The sequence below is a fragment of the Peromyscus californicus genome, unplaced genomic scaffold (genome assembly GCF_007827085.1).
Source record: "Peromyscus californicus insignis strain IS unplaced genomic scaffold, ASM782708v3 Scaffold_4__1_contigs__length_199733344, whole genome shotgun sequence".
Classification (NCBI taxonomy): Eukaryota; Metazoa; Chordata; class Mammalia; order Rodentia; family Cricetidae; genus Peromyscus; species Peromyscus californicus.
The window spans coordinates 117,977,973-117,998,982 of record NW_026294562.1 but is presented as its reverse complement, the minus strand read 5'-3'; the positions used below and the strand labels follow the sequence as shown (position 1 = coordinate 117,998,982).

The 21,010-nt window shown below is 45.4% G+C and overlaps 1 protein-coding gene and 1 long non-coding RNA gene across 6 annotated transcripts; one reads left to right on the top strand and one right to left on the bottom strand.

The window, feature by feature from the left end:
- Positions 1-5,065: 5,065 nt before the first annotated feature.
- Cfap161 (cilia and flagella associated protein 161) lies at positions 5,066-20,286 on the bottom strand. 2 transcript variants are annotated; one of them, XM_052713541.1, is made up of 8 exons: positions 20,116-20,284; positions 18,409-18,582; positions 17,816-17,905; positions 17,066-17,301; positions 15,286-15,376; positions 10,062-10,220; positions 6,514-6,587; positions 5,066-5,607 (listed from the first exon to the last, which is right to left on the bottom strand). In XM_052713541.1, exons 2-8 carry the CDS (start codon positions 18,478-18,480, stop codon positions 5,415-5,417), a joined length of 915 nt encoding a protein of 304 aa, XP_052569501.1. In that variant the 5' UTR covers positions 18,481-18,582; positions 20,116-20,284; the 3' UTR covers positions 5,066-5,414. The 2 variants fall into 2 exon arrangements, with proteins under 2 accessions (XP_052569501.1, XP_052569502.1); XM_052713542.1 differs by lacking the exon at positions 6,514-6,587 and having other exon boundaries at positions 5,467-5,607; positions 20,116-20,286.
- LOC128094936 (uncharacterized) lies at positions 7,986-10,813 on the top strand. 4 transcript variants are annotated; one of them, XR_008213113.1, is made up of 2 exons: positions 7,986-9,084; positions 10,089-10,813. It is a non-coding gene; the product is annotated as an uncharacterized LOC128094936 (long non-coding RNA). The 4 variants fall into 4 exon arrangements; XR_008213114.1 differs by having other exon boundaries at positions 10,034-10,813; XR_008213112.1 differs by lacking the exon at positions 7,986-9,084 and adding an exon at positions 9,112-9,329.
- Positions 20,287-21,010: the final 724 nt, after the last annotated feature.

Sequence of the window (21,010 nt, the reverse complement as noted above, 5' to 3'; positions counted from 1 at the left end):
TCCTTGCACACCCTCCCAAATCCGCTTAGGGCAGCTTTTACATACATACATGTGTCACATACCACATTTTTATAATTTAAAACTTTTAAAAGAAAATTTGTTTTCCTCTTAATGGGGTGCTTTTTATGATTCTCTCCCTCTTAAAACATTCATTTTTAAAGCTGCAAAATCCCACATTGTTGAACATTAAGCCTAATTAATTGAGCCCTTTCTTGGGATTGACTTGTTAACGTTATTAATGTTGACATCTTGTGGCCACCGTAGGTAACTGCATGCCAAATCAGGAGCGATGCCTGTCTGCTGAACTGCAAACCACTCCTGAACCCCCCCCCAAACACACACACACACACACACACACACACACACACACACACACACACACACACACACACACACACACACGGTTCTACTGTTCCAAGTACTAGCAATTATGAGGGCCCTACCTCCAAGTAACTACATCTCGGAGGACCCGCCTCTGTCTTCCCCGAAGCTTTGTGAATCCCTTTCCTGACTGACTCTTTCCCCTTCTGGACACTGCCAGGTGAAGCCGTTGGCCCCTGCAGGCTCTGACGCCCCGCGGCTCTGTCCTCTGCATGCCAGTCCAGTGATGGCACGCACTGCTGTTGTCCTTAGAATGTGGTTTTGAAGAAATTCTTTGATCCTTGAGTGTTTGTTTGGTTTGAGTTTTTGGGGTTTGTTTTTGTTGTTGTTTTGTTTTGTTTTGTTTTTTTATTATTTAGTTCAAGCCTTCCACTTCAGTTTTCAAGCAGGATGTGTGTTGTTTTCCTTTTCATTTGTAAGAGTCTATCTGTCGACCAATTGCCTGTTCTACACAAGGTTTCCCCTTAGGACTAGGACCTCGTGACTCAGTCAGGCTCTCCAGGGGGCAATAACTGAATTTATATTGCACTATCATCAAATATGTAAGTGGAGCTAAATGGCTATTTCTTTGAAAAAGCTCTAGATGATTAATTTACTAGTAAAAAAAATATTTCTAATTTTGCCTTTGATGGAAGACTAAAAGTGAAAAGCAGTCTGCAGAAACTCACCCATCGGATCTGCAGTTCCCACTTCAGGCCTTCAGGATCTTTCACACAGTTGTGATCCAGAGTCACAAATGACCTCCTCCAGCTGAGCTTGAGCCCCTCCCTTCTTCTTCCCTTCCTCTCCCTCCTCCTCTTCCTACCAAATCCTCCCTCCGTCTGAGGGTAGACATGGAGATGAGCTTGCAGAGTGGTCCTTACCCACACCTCATGATGGCCCAGCGCTGCATCTGACCTGTGCAATCATTTCTTCCTGCAGCCCTCAGGGGGAAGGTCTTAGAGCTGGAAGGTGACCAAGCCTCATCTCTGGGCTTGTCTCTTGTCCCTACTGCAGGAAGCTAAGGTTCCACTCAATCCTGAACTTGGATTTGCTACCAGTGAACAGGGACTTGAGGACTACCCGCCTAGCAGATGATGACACTGTATCTCAGGAAAGCAGCCTCTACCTTGGGCCTAATATCTCCAGGCAACCACCGCACCTTCTCTGAACATTTGCCCTTCCTCCTACCCCTGGTTCTTAGCAATGGTGTCGTCGTCATCATCGTCGTCCTCCTCCTGCTCCTCCTCCTCCTCCTCCTCCTCCTCCTCCTCCTCCTCCTCCTCCTCCTCTGTTGGTCTTTATCCAAAAAGTTGTGAGGCCCTGTCTTTCTCCAAGGCCCCTCTAGTCCATGTCTTACCTCCACTCTTCCAAACACTGCCTTAATTCAAAACCCCATTGTCTCTCTCATTCTCTCTGATTCCTCCACAGCAATCTTTCTAAAGAGAAATGATGCACTTACCTCTTCGACCTCTTTCAAAAACTGACTATCACCTTCAAGACAAAACTCATGTTCCACTGCTATAAAGACAGTATTCAGCCTTAAAGCTGCTGTTGCAAACAGCATACAGTAGCACAGGGTAGCCCAGAGCATACAAAAGCTTAGTGTAGCTCAGAGCAGGCCCATCCTGGTCTCCTCACAGTGTCTGTTGTTGTGGAATATTAGTTTAAGATGTGTTACATTCATTTATGCCATGGAATATTTGTTTAACGATGCAAAGTGCATTGCATTATTTTATGTTACATTTGTTTAACTCTGTGAAGCTGTGTTACTTTGCCTGCCTAAAACACCTGATTGGTCTAATGAAGAGCTGAGCAGCCAATAGCTACACAGGAAAGGGATAGGTGGAGCTGCCAAGCAGAGAATTAAAAGAGAAAGAGAAAGAGAGAAGAGGGAGGAGCAAAGAAAAAGGAGGAAGAGAGGAGGATGTCGGGGGCCAGCCACCCAGCCACACTACCATCCACAGAGTAAGAAGGAAAGAAAGGTATATAGAATAGAGAAAGATAAAAGCCCAGAGGCAAAAGGTAGACTGGATAATTTGAGAAACGCTGGCTACAAACAAGACAAGCTGAGGCCAGACATTCATAAGTAAGAGTAAGTCTCCGTGTATTTATTTGGGAGCTGGGTGGTGGTCCCCTAAAGAGCAAAGAGTAAAGAAAAAAACCAACTACATACAGTGTGTGATGTCTTTGGTTGTCACAAGTGGAAGGCTGCCCACTGTCATTTAATGCTGACAAATAAGGCACAAGACAGCCCTCTGACCGAGAATTACCTGAACCAAAATAATCAAGAGTGCTATATTAAGAACCCTTCATCTATGGGCTGAAGAGATGGCTCAGCCATTAAGAGCACTGGCTGCTCTTCCAGAGGTCCTGAGTTCAGTTCCCAGCAACCACATGGTGGCTGACCACCATCTATAATAAATAAGATCTGATGTCCTCTTCTGGAGTGCAGGAATACATCCAGAGCATTCATACATAAAATATAAATAAATAAAATTTCAAAAAACAAACGTTGATCTGGAGTCTGAAAGGAAAGCCCCAGTTCTGCTGCTTGGAACTGTGTGGACTTGCCATGAATAATGCCTCATATGTAACACCAGAGAGTGGTGACAATTAAATAATAAAAAGCATGAAGGTCCCTTATAATGTTCTGAGACAATACTGAGGTATAGGTGACGTGAGTTACAAGCTCAGTTCTAAAGTGCTCCTGTCCTTTTAGGGACTGCATCCCATGTGTGAGAGGCACAGGGTTCATTTGTATCCCCATCCTCCAGTTCTGTGTGCGCAAACCTAAAGATTTCTGTACACTAGCCAAGTGCTCTATTACTGAGCTGTACCTCCAAGCCCTGGGTTTTCTCTTGCACACACACACACACACACACACACACACACACACACACACACACGACCTCATGGTAGGTACTGACATATCCTGGAGACAGGGATTAAGATGCCCTTTTGATGGGAGTGAGAATGGGCCAGAATTGGTTGCTATGTAGGCAGATGGTTTTAGCTGTAACAGAATGTCTTCCCCAGATAGGAAAATGAACCAACTCCACCTGCCTAGCTTTGCCCTTGGAGACCCAAAGCACACGTTACCCTCACCTCCCAAGACAGTGACTCTATCTTAAAATAAACTAGCAAGTTTTTTTTTAAAATATTGATTCTGTAGGCTATGGAGATGGCTCAGAGTTAAAGAGCACTTTCTGCTCTTCCAGAGATCTGATTCTCAGCATTCACATGATCTTTAACTCCAGTACCAGGGGATCTGATGCCCTCTTCTGTCTTTCATGGGTAATGAATCATGGGTGCACAGACATACAGGCAGTCAAAACACCCATACACATAAAATAAAAACATTTTTTAGCCAGGCAGTGGTGGCGCACCACTTTAATCCCAGCACTCGGGAGGCAGAGGCAGTCGGATCTCTGTGAGTTCGAGGCCAGCCTGGGCTACAGAGTGAGTTCCAGGACAGGCTCCAAAACTACGCAGAGAAACCCTGTCTCGAAAAACCAAAAAAAAAAAAAAAACCTTGCAGTATGGAAATTGGGACTCTACCCAAAGTAGACCAAATGAGGCTCTGAAGCTGTGCCCAAGCATGTCCATTTTAAAGCCCTACCCCAGAAGCTCTGGTTTGGTAATGTGAAGTATAGCCTGGGCATTGGTGTTGCCCAAGGTCTTCAGGTGCTGGAGTACATAGCCAGACTGGCACCTGCTAACAAAAGCCTTCTCTGGCCACCTCAAGGAACTGTGAATATCTTGTCTGGGTCTTTGTCTATGGGGCTCCTTTCAAAGCCCATGGCCCATCTGAGAGTCACTGGGGAAACTCAATGCCCAGGCTGAACCTGGCTTTCAGTCAAGATGTCTATTCAGGGTCCTGACATTAGTGACTGTGACTGTTCCCCAAGGCGACTTCAACACAGAGACAGGCTATTCAGTCTTTGGTGCCAATGGTTGCTTCTTGAAGTGTTCTCCAGCCCAAGTTAATCTACATGAAACCTACTGTAACCTACTTTCTACAACTCAGAGCGTTTAGCTGGGGGTAGCCTTACACCTACAAAGCTGGGGAGCCGTTTTTCCTATTACAATATCTTACATATGTCAAAAAAAGAATGAGTAGTTGAACAAATCAATGGAAATATATACATTCATTCTGTCCAGACTTTTCCTTTTTAATTTTTTTAAATTATGTGTATGTCTGGGAGGGGTTGTGCATGTGAGGGCAATGCCTGAGCAGGCCAGAAGAGGGCACCAGTTCTCCTGGAGCTGGAGTTACAGACCGTTGTCAGCCACCTGAAATGGATGCTGAGAACCCAACTCAGATCCTCTGGAAGAGCAATATGCACACTTAATCACTAAGCCATCTCACCTGCCCCATTATTGGGACCTTTATTATCACCTGGATGACATCATGATTGAGTCAGTTTCGAAGACTCACTAGAGGTAAAGGGATTTTTGCAGTAACGAAGTAATTGTAAGATCATAGATCCTCACTTAAATAGAGGATCTGGCATCCCAGGTTGGAGGCAGAAACAAAAGTAGGATTTTTTTCAGAGGCACAGTGGTGCATGGCTGTAATCCCAACATTCAGGATGCAAAGCAGTAGGGGGATTTTCATTCCAAGGCAAAGCTACGGCTCAGAACTGCACATTGTGCCACATGGAAGAAAATTGGGGGAGAAACAGCAACGCCAAAACATCCATAAACTTCTGACATTTTTATTACATAAACACAGCTTTGGACAGGAGCATTGGCCTTGTAGGGCCTGCTAAGCAAGGGGCTCTGAGTGGAGGCACTGAGTTCTTCGCAATTAGGATATCAACAAAAGCTGATCTCACTTCAAATACTATTATTTTCAAACACTATTTACCCCCAACGGGTAGGCCCCCATCACTAGTTCAATAGTTTTAATATGGTATTTCTTTTAATAGAGTTCTGCACCCTACTGAAACAAAAACTGTTTGGGGCACAACCAAGATTGTTCATTTCTTCTAAGACCTACAATTGATGAGAGCAGGGCCTGCGAGGCCACATGTCTGCCTGATATGTCACTATGTGTTGATGCCCATGACCTGCTCCACAGCACGGGTGTCATCCGAGGGAGGTTTGGGGAGGTCCAGGATGGTGGTCGACCTGTTCCTGGGATTCCCGGTAACCAGCATCCAGTGATTCTTGGGTTTTTCAACTCTGTGTGAATCCAGATGTGTGTGAGCTGCAACCTCAACTTCCTTCCCAAAATAGGTCCTGGAGAAGAAAAAATGGATTCCAGTTAGACACTGAGTGACAATGCTCATGAACATTTGCTCATCACTCCTAGAAAACTCTTCTTGGATCAGTCCACTTTACAAAGCCCAATAGAGCCCCTAAATTGTGGTGCATTTGCAGGAATGTTTCACCCATTTGCAGAGGTTTAGCACATAGGTTCCTTTTATGGCCAACATCCTCCCATCAGGGAGGACTTTACTGAATAACATCAAAGTTCTACACAAAGCAGAATTTCAGCATCATAATTCATAATTATGATATTTAAAAGTATCAGTTATAATTCCAATCAATAGATAATGCGTGGGCAGTGTAGGTATCTCTAGTAAAGTATTTCTCAAATATAATACATTAAGTTTCTTTAGTGTTAAAAATAAGTATTTGCAAAATGAAGTCTGTTGGATTTTAAATTTAGGCCAATCAAGATTCTAGGTGATAAACATATGGACCACTCTTGAATTTAAACTAAATTTTGTCTTTTGACTGTCTTAATCAATTTTATAACCTCTTTCTGAATTATAAAGTAATATATGTCACTTGACAAAATAAGATATTTGATATGCCAACTGAGTGGTTATCTTTGTATCGTAGAGCATAAATATTCAAATAATGTTGAGCATTAACAAGTATTTTCACCTATTGGACTGTTTAATGTTCCTAAGAGTAGATGAAATCAACAATAAATGAAAACAAAAATTGGACTTTACTTTTAAATAACTTTTTATAAACCTTGGCAATAAAAATAAGTCGAATGTCCTTGTTCTTAATTCAGCACCTAAAAATCTTTACTTCGAATGACTAGACATAGACTTTTAGTCAACTATTTCTGCTTTTACATGTATGACCTGAGCCAACTATGGAATTCTTCTGTACCCAGCAGTGTGATACCTTAAGAAGAGATGCCGATGGGCCACCAGGGCTCGGTTTGTGTGGCGATGATAGATAACAAGTTTTTCATTTGCCTTTATGAGACAGGAAAAGAGGGTACTATTAGCACTCTGTCCGATTTCCTAGAAGTAAAAATCTAGAAATATTTATTTCAGTGTAATACATATATAACCTACAAGGCTGGAGGACCATGATGGGTTTGATAAAATGCATCATGGTAGACAGCTACATGGTAGAATAATTATTCAAAGTCATGTTGAAGAAGATTTGACAGCATGAAATATGGCTAATGATGTTAAGTATGTGTGTGTGTGTGTGTGTGTGTGTGTGTGTGTGTGTGTGTGTGTGTGTGTACATTCAGCAGTTCCTATTTGTGTGTGTGTGGTATGCATACATGTTTGTGTGGGTATGCCTTGTACATGTGTGCTGACACATGTGGAGTCCAGAAGTGACACTGTCTCTCCGTTGTATTCCACCTTATTCTTTAGGAAGGATCTCTCACTGACCCTGGAGATGATCGACTAGACTGGCTGGACAGAAAGCCTCAGGAATCCCCCTGCCTCTGCCTCCCAGCACTAGGGTTACAGGGTACATTTGGCCTCGCCTGCCTTTTACATGGGTGCTGAGATCCAAACTCATGTCTTCACACTTGTGCAGCAGTGTGCAGGCCCCTACCCACTGAGACGACTCCGTAGCTACTCATGGTGTCATTCCGGAATATATATATATATATCCTGATATGTATCCATATGCATAGAAAAATCATAAATAAAGTGGTTGCTTCTGGAAGATTGAACTAACCCTAGTGATTTTAGTATTTGTACTTTAAGGACTCAGAAAGTGAATATGTATTGTGTTTATAATTAAAAAAAATAACTCTCTGGGGACAGGGAGTGGGCTGTATACCCTAAGCTAGCCTAGAACTCATGATCCTCTTGCTTCAGATGTGAACCACCACAGCTGGCCGAAGAAATTTTATCTTATTACCCTGACTCTTGTAAGATGGGTACTGCCAGAAGGAAAAAGGGGTAGCCCCTAGCACGTGAACTCACCTGGTACCCAAAGCTATGCCTTCCTGTAACAGAACTCACATAACCAAACTCCACATTAATTAAGGCCAGTATGCTCATAATGGTCTGGACAGGACCAAGACCACCCCAGTCATATATGAAACAACGAAACATGAGCATTGACCATGCCAGAAAATTCCCAGCAGATAGTATGTATACAGTGTTCTTCCTGCACACCAGGAAAGGGCACCAGATCTCAATATAGACAGTTGTGAGCCACCATGTGGCTGCTGGGAACTGAACTCAGGACCTCTGGAAAAATACCCAATGCTCTCAACCTCTGAGTCATCTCTCTAGCCCTTCTTTCTTTCTTTCTTCCTTCCTTCCTTCCTTTCTTTCTTTCTATCTTTCTTTCTTTCTTTCTTTCTTCCTTTCTCAATAGTCTCAGTCAGCTCCTATCTGCTCTCCCTTGGGAAAGGAGTTCCTGTCATGCTCCGTTGTAAGATCTCCCTCACCTTCTTGTCAGCTTCCAAGCCCCAGCAATGCCCCACTACTGGAACTGTCTCCAAACCCATCTGACCAAAATCTCCCGGCATCCTTTCTGGCAGCACTTGCATGAAGCACCCCATTTCCCAATACACATTTACCCTCATCTCAACAGCTGGTGTACCCAGCCTGTTCAGCCATAGGTGCAGCTGGAGGTCTGCTGAAAGAGCCATGGCATGTGGGAGGTAGTTTGGGTTGGTGGGGGTGGGAGGGGGTCGCTAGGGTTCTGGGCTCTCTCTTTGGCAGATATACAAGCTTGCCTAGTGAGGTTCAGAGACCTACCTGGACCACAAGTGAATCAGCCATGGAGCAAAGAATTCCTGTAGCCACACTACTCCTACAAAGAAGCACAGCCACACCACCAGACCACAGTGAGCTGGCTGCTGCTCGTGTGAACTAACCTTTAGGTCCTCAAAAAACTCCCTAAGGAGGTATCGTGAACACCTCTAACTTACAGGGGCACTGACAAGACGAAGTGAAGACTGTGCCCGCTGCCATCCTAGGAGAGGATAGCTACAGAGAAAAGTCTGCCAAGCTTCCTTAAAACTGAGGTGGCCATCCTCTACCCTGCACAACTGTGAGAGAGCCTCCGAGAGCTGGGAACCCCTGCCAGAGCTTTGAAGAAATGGACCCACTGTGTGGGGCAGACTCAGAGGCATCTGTGACTGTAGCCCCTTCAATGGCCACTCCAAAAGCTGCTGATGCTGGGTACTCCCAGTGATTCCTATTCAGTCCTCCCTCTCCGTGCAGCAAAGCCTTGTTGAGAGGCAGAGGCAGCAAGCTTGCTCTGTGACCATGGCAACCTCCCAAAAGGATCGTGCTCCGTGCTCTGTCACAGTTAGTCCAGAGTCTGAAGCAAGAGTGATGGGGGACTGTGCCTGCTTCAGTCACCTGCTGCCTCCAGCCCTTCCCTCAGCTTCCCAGGATCTTTTGAGATGAGAACTGAAGTCAAGCAAATGGTGCCTGTTCCGAAACTTGGAAGGACAGAGAGTTTCGGGCCAGCCTGGGCTACAGAGTGAGGACAGAAAGAGGGGGAAGGGAGAAGGGAGAAGGAGAGATGATGGGTGATGGTGCTCTGCATGCTGTGAATGTGTTGTTCCCATTGGTTGATAAATAAAATGCTGATTGGCCCGTAGCCAGGCAGGAAGTATAGTATCGGCGAGATAAACAGAGAGGAGAATTCTGGGAACAGGAAGGCGGAGTCAGGAGTCACCAGCCAGACACAGAGGAAGCAAGATGTGAAGGCAGAACTGAGAAAAGGTACCAAGCCACGTGGCTAAACATAAATAAGAATTATGGGTTAATTTAAGTGTAAGAGCTAGTCAATAGCTAGCCTGAGCTAATGGCCGAGCAGTTTTAATTAATATAAGCCTCTGTGTGTTTACTTGGGTCCAAGCCACTGCAGGGCTGTGGGAGCTGGGCAGGACCAGGAAAACTTCAGCTACAGGGAGGAGAGAAAGGGAGTGAGAAGGGAAGGGAGGAGATAAAGGAGAGCAGAAGAGAAGCAAATGGAGGGGAACAGGTGGGGGGTACATAGAAAGAAAGAGAGGACAGGAAGAGGGGGAGAGGGAAAGGAAGAAAGGGAAGGGAGGGAGAGGAAGGAGGGAAGGGAGGGAGGGAGGGCAGGAGAAAGGGAGAGAAAGAAGAAGGAGGGTGGAGATGGGGGAAGGAGGGAGGCTTCTACAGATCAGGTTGGGAAGCCATATTGCATGTGGGATCTCATACAGAGCTGGCAGCCTGTGTTAAGAGGTTCCAGGGATCCTTGGTCTTGTACTGCTCTGGGGGTGATTCTAACCTGCAGCCAGGGTTGAGAGACAGGAATTCCGAGTGCTGCCTCAGCACAAACCAGTGCTATCCACATTTAAGTTACAAATGGAAGAACAAGAGAAAGTCTTCTTGCTACTGGAGCTACAGCAAGCCTCCACTTGACTGACAGGTGTGAGTCACAGCCCTTCCTTTCACAGGCCCCAGGCCCCGATGTCCCAAGCTCACCTTGACTGGAAAGCCTTCATATTCCAGGCGCAGCTGGGGATCGAGGAAGGTAGCCTGCCAGCAGTTCAGATGGGAGACCTCGTCTGTCAGAATTACCTCCTGGAGCCAGGACTTCTTAGAAGACTTCAGAAGGGTCCTGTGGTCACTTGATAAATACAGCTGCAAACGGCACATGATCTGAGTCACGGCTACCGAGAAAGCTGGGGAATGGGTGACCAATGCACAGCAAGCAGGCACAAAAAAACATCTAGAACCCTGTTCCTACCCATCCTGTGAGAAAACAACTCTCCCCATCCTTAGGAATATATTGTCAGAATAGTGTTTCCCCCCTCTTTCCCTTCCTCCCTCCTTCCCTGTACCCCTCTTCTCTTTCCTGTGATTGTTTGAATGAGAATGGCCCCCACACTCATATGCTTGAATACTTGGTCCCCAGTTGGTGAGACTGTTTGGGAAGGATTAGGAGGTGTGGTCTTATTGGGAGAGGTGTGTCTCTGGGGGTGGGTTTTGAGATTTCAAAAGCCCACTCCATTCTCAGTTAGCTATCTTTCTGCTTCCTGCTTAAACATCAGCTATGAGCTCCCAGCTTCCAGTACCATCTCTGCCCTACCTGATGCCATTCTCCCGGCCATGATGGTCATGGACTCTTGACAATCTGGAACCGTGAATTTCCAAACTAAGTGCTTTCTTTTCTGTTGCCTTGGTCATGGTGTTTTGTCTCAGAAACAGAAAAATAAAACATTTTCCATACTCCATTTCCTGTTCGCCTTCTCTTTCAAAACATGGGACCTGGGTCTGTATCTTATGCACTGTAAATAACATTGCTGAACCTGGGCACCTAAGATGAAGTACTTTTCAGTCTGGAGCCATCACAGCTGGCACTTGCTCATGACTCTACAGTGACCCTGACCATCTGGAATCCATGTTCCCATTGGGAATGGATGTCAGCTGCATGGATACACTTTCTCAAGAGCCGTCCCATCCTGCTAAAGTCCAGAATGTTCTCTCGTTGTTAGCTCTTTGCTTGTTTGCCTTCACCTTGAACATGAATGTGGTTTCTCTGTCTTTTAACAAGGTTTTAGTGTGTTTTAAATTTTTAGATTTATTTTATTTATGCGTATGAGTGTTTTGTCAGTATGTACACATATGTGCTGGGTACATTTCTGGTGCCTGCCGAGGTCAGAAGAGGGCTTTAGATCCTCTGGGACTGGTTGTGAGCCACTGTGTGCCGGCTGAGAAATGAACCCAGGCCTTCTACAAAAGGAACAAGTGCTCTTAACCATTGAGCCACCTTTTTGGCCCTTTGTGGGTGCTTTTTATCCTTTAAGTGGTGCTTGAGGTACAACAAACAAGGCATAAGTGAGTTATAATCCTCTGTACATTTTCTACTCAGCAAGAGAGGCGATGGGCTGTGGATAAGAGCTACCCTCTGGATGTTGACTGTCCCCCATGGGACTGATGATTCCCAAGATGGCATTATCAGGATAAAAGGCCTAGTAAAAGCATCTCCTATGTTTAGAGGTGTTCGGCAGAAGCCAGATCAAACCAGTGAGGCCTGGACCACGGCTGGCATGGAGAGTGTAAAGAGGGCTGGTGTATACTATGGAGAGAGAGAATGAGCTGGATCTGGGTGGAAAGGAGCTTTGCTGCCGTGACATTCAAAAGCAGACAGGGAGGAATAACAATATCAAGACCAGTGCTCCAACCATGTGAAGCGAGTCATAAAACCTGATCAGGAGCTAAAAGCCTTACTGAGAGAAGATGAGAGATGCCTTACAAAAAGCACTCAGTGTTACAGTGCCAACCAAACACAAAGTGACTTTTCCCTGCACAGGCAGAGGGATTGGAAAAGATAATTATTGCGTTTAACTCAAAGATTAATTCCTAATGTAATCCAGACAAAGAGAGGTAATGGGAAGAAACAAAGATCTGTCAAAGTGTATTACGGCGCTGTATAATTACAACACTACAGTCCTGGAGTAAAAATAGATGACTCTGGTGGATCAAAATAGAACCTTCAGGAAGAGTTTATGGTGCATAGGATAATTTAATATATGCTTAGGGAAGCACAGTGTGTCAGGAAAAAGAATTAGTCGAGAGCTAACATGTGAGATGGACGATCATTTGGGAAACTCGGGTGCAAAACCCTTTACCAAAATAAATCTCAAGTGTATTAAAGAATAAATTTAAACAAATATCAAACTGCAAATGTCTAAAAATTAATACTTGCTTTTCATCTTATCAGATCTCTAACAGATTAAACCTTAAGAGCAATGGAGGGACTAAGGAGCTGACTCACTGAACAAAAGCTGTTCCCCCACAAGCCCGATGGCCTGTGTTTGCATCCACGGGGCCCACATGAAACAACTAGAGTGTACATCTGCAGTAGTGTGTACATCTGCGACCCCAGCAGTCCTATGGTAAGATGGGAAGCAGGGAGGAGAGAATTGTCTGCAATCCCGTGGGCCAGCTAGTCTGGAATACACAGTGTGAGACAGAAACAAGACCCTGTCTCAAACAAAGTGGGAGGTGAAAACTGACTCCTAAATGGTGTCCTATACACACACACACACACACACACAAAGAAATAACTTCAAAGGAAAGCTGATAGATTTGTCTCAAAAATACAATTAAAATGACTACAATTTAAAATACAACAAATATGAAAAATCAAATCACCCATAGAAAGGGCAGAGATGTTAAGGGAAGAGATGCAAGCCCGAATCAGGACAGAGACAAAGAACACATGGTTCCCAGGGCAAATGAGGAAGAAAAATGAGGATTATGGGGGGAGGGGCAAAAGTACAGGGACAGGAATGTTGAAAGGAAACAGGTGCTACAACATTTACATACCCTTTCCTGTCTGTCCATAAGATCAGCAAAGATTTAAATTAGGATGTTTGACACGCTTCAGGGCCACTTGTACTTACTGTTACTGGGAGTACAAATTGGCATAATCAATTAAGAAAGAACTGGTTATATTGGTTACATGTTATCTTTTTTTTTTTTTTTGAGACAGGGTTTCTCTGTGCAGCCCTGGATGTCCTGGAACTCACTCTGTAGACCAGCTGGCCTGGAACTCACAGAGATCTGCCTGGCTCTGCCTCCTGGGTGCTGGGATTAAAGGCATGTGCCACACCACCACCCAGCACATGTTATCTTAAGAGAGAGAGAGAGAGAGAGAGAGAGAGAAGATTTCACTCTGTAACATAGGCTGGCCTGGAATTTGTGGCATTCCTCCTGCTTCAGTACCCCAAGTGATGAAATTATAGGTGTAATACTTCTAATAATTGTATTCGCATTCTTGATAGCAGTAAATCTGTGCCAAAAAAAAAATCTATTTGGAAGATCGACTCACTAACTAGAATTTGAAGGGGATGAGTTTTAAGCATTGACACATATATATATATACACATGGAACTTTAGATGTGATAGAAAATTGAATAACAAATCCAATTAGCTGGGTATGATGGCACACACCTGTAATCACAATACTCAGGAAGCTGAGGCAAGATCACTAGTTCAAGGCCAGCCTGAGCTGAATAGTAAGAGCAACAGAAGAGGGGAGAAAAAGAGACTGCCTGAGCATAGAATAAAGGCTGGGTAACTATAATACTGCCACACAGTCATATATTAGGCATTCCATAAATATAATTGTTAAGAAGAACTTTGAAAACCCTGGAGCAGAAAGAACCTGGGTGTTCATTATGATCACAGCTGAGTTTTGTGTTTTCAAGAAGACACATAGAAAAGCACAAATAGAAAAAGCCACATGCTGGTGTGTTCATCTCTGGGTGCTACACCCCTGCCTCGATTACTTAGTGTTTCATTTTTGCATCTAAACTCAGGCTGCAGATCGACACCTATGCATGGCATGGTTTGACTGGCACCAATGGTTTGGCTTAGTGGTGCCAAAAAATGATGATATAGTGTTACATCAGGCAATACTGGAATCTCCCGTTGGTGTCATTTTTCTCGAGGCTGGCGTCAAATCCTCGCGAGACACAGCTTGCAGGGGGAAGGGCTTAGCTGGGCTCCCGGTTTCAGGAGTTAGTCTCTCGGTGGGGAAGACTCGGCAACAGGAACAGCTTATGGCTGTGTCTGCGCCTATGGACCAAGGAGCAGAGAGACTGGGCCAGAACCAGAAAGAGGTATAAGGCCTTTCCCCCACTGCAAATCACTTCCTCCAGCTGGTCCCCAACTCCCAAAAGAGCTCTGCCAGTTGGGAACTCAATGTTCAAACACAGGAGCCTATGGGGCGACATTTCACATCCAAACCGTAGCAGTGCAGACAATCCCAGCTCTGCCATCCAGTAGCTGAACGTCTATGTTCCCAGTATTCTTATGTCAGAGACCCCATTTGAAGAAGAAAAACGGAGTTAATATGTGTGAAGCAATTACGGCATTGCCTGGCATGGTGCTCAAATTGTATGAGCCACTGACTCAAACGGTTAATTTACACAAATCCCTGTTACACAGCGTGCATGTGAAATTCAGGCATGAGTTTATCTGGTTCTGCTGTGCATTTTGTTTTGTTGCGAGAGGTCTCATTCTACAGCCCAGGTGAGTCTCAAACTTGAGGCAATGCTCCAGCCTCAACCTCTCAAGTGCTGGGTTTATAGGTGTGTGCCACCACACCTGGCCTATTGTACTTCATTATCTCCAAAGTAAAAGAGGATCTCGGAGGCTCACGCTTCCCGGCTTCTGCAAACTCATATTGTCCTTATTGCTTCTTAGATAAAAACATGTTTGTTAATCAAAAGTTTAAAATGCCAGAGCTGGACACAATGGTCCATGCCTATAGTCCTAGATATTTGGTAGGACACTGAGACAGGAGGATCACTTTGAGTCCAGGAGTTCAAGATTAGTCTGGGCAATGTATATCTTGCTGGTATTGGTGGCATATGACAATTGTTAGTTAACCCAATCATTTAATTTACTGTTTGAAGTGGTATCAACTTTTGCCTTTTGACAGCTGCATTGTGAAGAAGACTTTGTTGTCTTCACTCCTTAGCTTTTAAGGACAGGGATGCTCTTTTTTTATTTTGTTACTTACGGTTAAGAGGAAAGAACGAGGTACAAAATGCCCACTGGAACCCACAGACTGAATCCACAGTGACAGCAGAAATGGAGTCCACCGTCTGCACAGTCCCTTCTGGAGGTAGCTATTGGCTGTCTTGGTAAACAAGAATGATAGATGACCGTAGGCATGCACAAGAAGACTCACCGTCTTGCATTCCAGCCCTGCTGGTATCCCGAGGCAGAAGTTCTGTCCGTATCTAAGGACTGGGTCCACAGCATCGCTGTTTGTGCTGTCCCTGGAGGGTTGGAGCAACAGGAGAGAGTGAGGACTCTGCCTTACCATCATTCCTATGCTTTTCTTGACAGCTTATATCACATACTGTACTAAATAAAATAACAAAAGTTCCTCTCCGGTCTGTTTTATTTGCCAGGTAAAGACCTCAGTCATCCGAGATGATGTCAATCTGAGACACTGATGAGAATCATGTGCTGGAACCCACCATCAATTTGTGCAACATTAATTGAAATATTCTTGAGTACCAACTAAAAGGCTTTTTTTTTTTTCTTTCTCATGTATTAATCTATTCATGTCTTTGAGAAATGTGTGGTTTTTTTTTTTTTGTTTTTTTTTTTTTTGGTGTTTTGAGACAGTCTCACACTGAAGCCCCAAGCTGGCCTTAGACCCACCATGTAGCCCAAACTGACATGGAACTTGGAGGAATCCTCCTGCCTCCGCCTCCTGGGAGTGCTGGGGTTACAGCTGTAAACCACTATGGCCCCCTGTAAAAGTTCTTTTGTTTTAGCCTCAACAGCCAGCTAGTGTGAGCATACTATCCCCTACTCTGCCCCACAGGTCAAACCCAGAGCCTCCCCATTCTGTAGCCCTTGACCGGAGTGGACTAAAGCATGTCCTGTCAACACAGGCCGAGAACTTCTGTTCATGTGCGCTGACGTTTTCAGACAGAGCCAAGGTTATACCTCTGCAGACATTGAATACAATGCCCTCCCCCCATAACCTTCCAGGGACAGAAATGGTCATCAACTTGAAGTTGTTTTACCACAAACCATCTGGACTCAAGAAAAATTCAGTGAAGGCTGCAGAAGGCAGGCTCTGTCTTGTCACTGCAGTATTGTCACAAAGTCCTCAGCAGAGGGAAAGTGGTGGCTTTAGTTGTTATTGTGTGTCTCTAAGGGTGTTGTGGGTCCTTTCCAAACTCTCAGGTCAACTGTTGGTAGATGACTGATTTTAAAAGAGTAGAACCCACCTCCTGTGGCCTTTTGTGAAATGGCGTCTTTGTATTGTGAGGCTAATGTAACATCCAGAAGAACTCGAGCACTCTGCTGAGCACAAAGCACCCTGCAAACACTGTTGGGGAAAGCCTTCTCTGCTTCCCGGCAGAATAGATGTTCAGTTCTCTGGATCTGACCATCGTGAAGCAAATGTTTTGAATTGAACACAAATAGCTACTTAACCTGTTGTCTTGGGCCAATAGGCGTGTAAAGGGCCCTCGGCAATAGTTCTCAGGTAAGTAAGCAAGGTATGACCTCAGAAAATGTTCACATAACCTTTGCCTGCAACCATGACTGCCTGATTCCAGTGTGTGTGTCTGTGTCCGTGTGTGCGTGTGTCCATCTGTCAGTGTTTGTCTGTGTTTATTTGTGTGTGTGCCCAGTGGTATTCTTTGGGAGCTGTTCACCTTTAAAAAAAAAAAAAAAAGACTGTCTCATTTGGCCTGAAATTCACCAAGTAAGCTAGGCTGGATGGCTGGCAAGTCTCAGAGGTCTGCATGTCTCTTCCTCCGCAGTGCTGGGATTGCAAGAGTGTGCCCCCACACTAGTCTTTTTTTAATGGAGTTTCTAGGAATCCCACTCAGGTCCTCGCACATATGAGGCAAACACTTCCTTACTAGTTTCTCCTCATCTCAGAGATTTGTAAGCTACAAATACCAAGCAGATTCTGCAATGCTGACACTGAGCATCTCTACCTCAGAATGGTGAAGGTGTTCCTGCCCGTCGGGGCGGTGGTCCGCACAGCACTCACACCACAGGGCACTTCCAGTTCATCACATATCTGGGCTTTAACTTCATCTGGGCTCATGCACAGGCTCAGGTCTCCTTCCTGAAACAAGCCAGCTTCCTCCCCCTGGGGGTGGTCAGGATTCACAAGGATCACTTTATCGCCATAGTGGGCAAATCCATCTTCGGTTACCGAAAGCTCCATCTACAATTTGAACAGGAATTTTCCAATAAGCCAATCAATTCCTTAGCTGCTGAGACCAAGGCCCCTCCCGAGTGTACCTCCTTTCCTTCTTAGACTGACACCATTTCAATAAGGCCTTCCCTCCCTCCCTGCTTCCCATCCTTAGTGTCCTCCCTTCCACTTTATCAAGAAAGTTCCCAGTGACCCTAAGCAAGGTCAAGCGAAGCTGTTGGAGTTCACACAGGTTGGTTCCATTCTCAATTCATTCAACACTTGCTAAAGATTTTTGAGCAGCAACTGAAAGGCACTTTACTTGGGCAAACATTAATCCATCCCTTTACAGGCAAACATAATTAAGTAAACATAATTAAGGGCATATTTCCCTTATGTTTCTAAAATCTTGGAGGATTTTAAACAGTGTACTTTTCAGATTTTTAAAGTTTCCAAAATGGTTAGTTGTTTATAGAGATTTTCCTTGCTTAACTCACACTGAATTTGACAGCAGTTTCAGCCTGGAGTGGGAATTAGACATTACCGGTCTCAAGATGTTCTTTTTCAGCCTTCTGTTCCTCTGTATAAGAAGTTCTCCCTTCTCCCTCTTGTCTAGGAAATCTTTCATGCGCTCCTGGGAGGAAGAGACAGAGTAAAGGGGAGTCCAGGGCGGAGCTGTTGCAGAGCACGTGTAATGGTAGCTTTTCCCTCAGAAGCATCTCAAGTTCAAAGACAAAAGGAAATGTGATCGTGACAGGGATGGCAGAATGTCCTCCTCATGCCACGGTGGAATGCTTAGAGAAAACTGAGAGGGAAAATGCACAGAGAAGAAAAGGAGATGGCCCCGATGCTTACTTAACCCATCCAGAAACAATCAAGAATGCTATTTGGAGCCGGGCTGGTGAAAGCAGAGAACCCTGGAGGAGGCAAGCTGTGCTTGCTCTGGGTTCAGGAACCATGAAATGGGGACCCTCAGTGAGGCTGGGTGCGCAGAGACAGCAGATGAGCTACCTCGGTTCGTCAAAGAGCATGGGGGACATGGTGAGGCTGGGTAAGAGGCTAAGTGCTCAGAGCAGCAGAGAGGGTGCGTGCAGGACAGGATCTGCGATCCTAGGAACGGGGCAGCAACCTGCGCACCTCCTCCAGATAGACATCTTCGTTCCAGTTGCCCATCCGGACTCCAGGGCCATACAAGTTCTGCGCCGCCATCCTCGCTGCTCAGTCAGAAAGCCAGCCTCCCAGGACACCAGCGTTAGCGTGTCTCGTTGCCATGACGACCAGGCAGTTCCCGGTTGGTCAAGGTCCTTTTGGCTAGCCAATAAGTGACAGCACACTAAGTGGCTGGTTCCGCCTTAGGCTGCTCCGCACCCTCCACTTCACCCTACCCCTCCCATCACTGGCACAAGTGAGGACCTCAAAGCAGATCGAGAAATCCCGGGGAAGACACTGTTCCAAGTGCTCTCTAGGGGGGATAAGTCTTGAAACTTTTTTATGTCGTTTGTCTTGGATTGGGTCTTTAAGTCAGCGTCTGGATACATATCCCAGGCTGGTCTTGAACTCATTATGTAGCACAGTCCGGTCTTGAGCTGGAGATCTTCCTGACTCTGCCTCCTGGTGCTAGGATAACAGGTGTGTGTGCACTAAATGGGCATGAAACGCTTTTTGCTTTTTAAATTGGGATCTAAGTGAAAGCACTCTCAAAGTGGGGCGCCCCTAGCCTTCCTGTGGAAGCGTGGTTCAACGCCAGCCTATTTTTCTAATCACTGTCAGCAGCAACCTCACAAAGCAGCATCTCGTCACTCTAACACAGGAAAACCAAAACATAAAAGGAGGGGACGTTAGTCAAATTTCACAGCTTCCGAAGGAAGAGACCACTGTGTTAGCACATTTTCTGTATACGTTTCTGAGGTAGTCCATGTTTTCATGGATTTTATAGCAACCCTCCCCTCCCAGTATCCAAACGCAAGGGCAAGCCTGTGAGTTGCGGGAACTCTTGGTAAAACCAAAGTTTGCCGTAGCCAACATTTCTTCAAGAGGATATTGTCTTAGGAGTAAGGGGGAATAAGCAGTTAGGTAGAGCCACCTGGTGCTGGCTGCTGACTGAATGCATCCATGAATGCCCCAATGTCCAGAGCCTCCCAACGCAGCAAGAAATGGAAGGTGGAGGGAGGCCAAACCCAGCCTCACAGGGAAGCCAGACCCTGAAAACAATTTGCTTCAGGAGATTGTAATACACTCAAGCCACTGAAGAAATGATGAAGAAGGGACTGGAGGGCTTACAGATGAGTCATTATTGCCCCATGGGTTGTGAGGATGACTACAGGGCAAACTTGGGGAAAGCGGGTTCTTTGTGGACCTGGAAGGACCTGAGCTCGGAAGCCGCAGCACAGGGCACAAATAGGAACACTCTGCTCTCTGTGGCTCCACCGAACTGCCCCTCCATGGCCACATTCTAAGGTATTTCCAAAGACGCTAAGTCAAACATTTCATTGGATCAGACACGAGTCGCTTGGGGTGTGTGATGAACTGGAAAGAGACTCGGTGGAGTTAGCAGTATACCCTAGTTCAAACTGCTCAAGGCAGCCTTGTGGCACATGGTGAACAATAGACATCCTGCGCACCTGTTCACACAGGAGCGTAATCATCTGAAAGCAGGCTGTTGCCTAGTGATGCTGCAGCAGGGCCGTCAAAGCACAGAGCCCTGCTCACGTGTTTCTGGTGCTGCTGCTGTAGAAGAAAAGCCTGTGCGCTGTTGGCTGAACAAAAGCGAAGCACACACAGTTATGGAAAGCACAGAAGGCCCGTAGTGGCACTAAACGACTGTGTTACTGGCTGATTACTTACCCCTGTTTTAGAAGGTATGCCTCCTGCTTATTACAGGGGACTGTGAAGCAGTGTGTGGGGTTACCCTGTCAGCCATATCCTGCAGCTCATACTGGAACATCTCCAGACTGTTTAATTTGCTCTTGTGCTGTTCTGGTCACTATCACGCAAAGCATTCAAAGCCAATGCTGATGTTGGAGAGGAGCTGATGTGGAATGATTGACCTGGAAACAAAGTTCCATGTGATTTTTTTTTTCCTCAAACCACAAACCAATAATGGTTATTCCTCGCCCGTCAATCATGTCCAGATTCACTACAGCTAGTATTGAAAAGCATGAAAACCATTGGGGATTGGGATTCACTAAAGGTAATAACACTAACAGAAATTTGAGGACAGCCAATAGCAGATACGGAGGAACTTTAAGATCCTGGCTTGAACACCAGCACTGATGTTTGCACAGTGAGGCAATTACTTAATAATACAGCCCTCGGAAGTGTATATACAGCTTCAGCCAGGTATGCTGGCACACGCCTGTAATCCCACCACTCACCATGTGAAGGCAGAAGGATCAGGTGTTCAAGGTCATCCTCAAACACAAAGTAGGTTTGAGGCCAGCCTATGTGAAAATTATGTCAAAAAGGCATGGGGGTTGCTAGAAAGATGGCTCAGCAGTTAAGAGCAAGTATCACTCTGCCAGAGGACCCGAGTATGGCTCTCAGCATCCATGTTGAACAGTTCTCATCTGCCTGTAACTCCGGTACCAAGGAACCTGATGCCTCTGACCTCCCCCAGGCACTGTACTTAGATGCACACACCTACACACATAGCCACATATACTCCTAGTTAAAAAAAAAAAAGAAAAAGATTTTAAATCCCTGTTGGGAAGTATAGGCAGTCAGATCTCTATGAGTCAGA

Bases quoted from the DNA above. Each gene is read 5' to 3' on its own strand.
- Cfap161 (XM_052713541.1), bottom strand. From the start codon at position 18,480: ATGGCGGCGCAGAACTTGTATGGCCCTGGAGTCCGGATGGGCAACTGG. The intron at 17,302-17,815 runs GTAATGTCTAAT...TTCAAATTGTAG, and splicing joins AAAAGAACATCTTGAGACCG to ATGGAGCTTTCGGTAACCGA. The intron at 6,588-10,061 runs GTGAGCTTGGGA...TGTCTCATAAAG, and splicing joins ATGAAGGCTTTCCAGTCAAG to GCAAATGAAAAACTTGTTAT.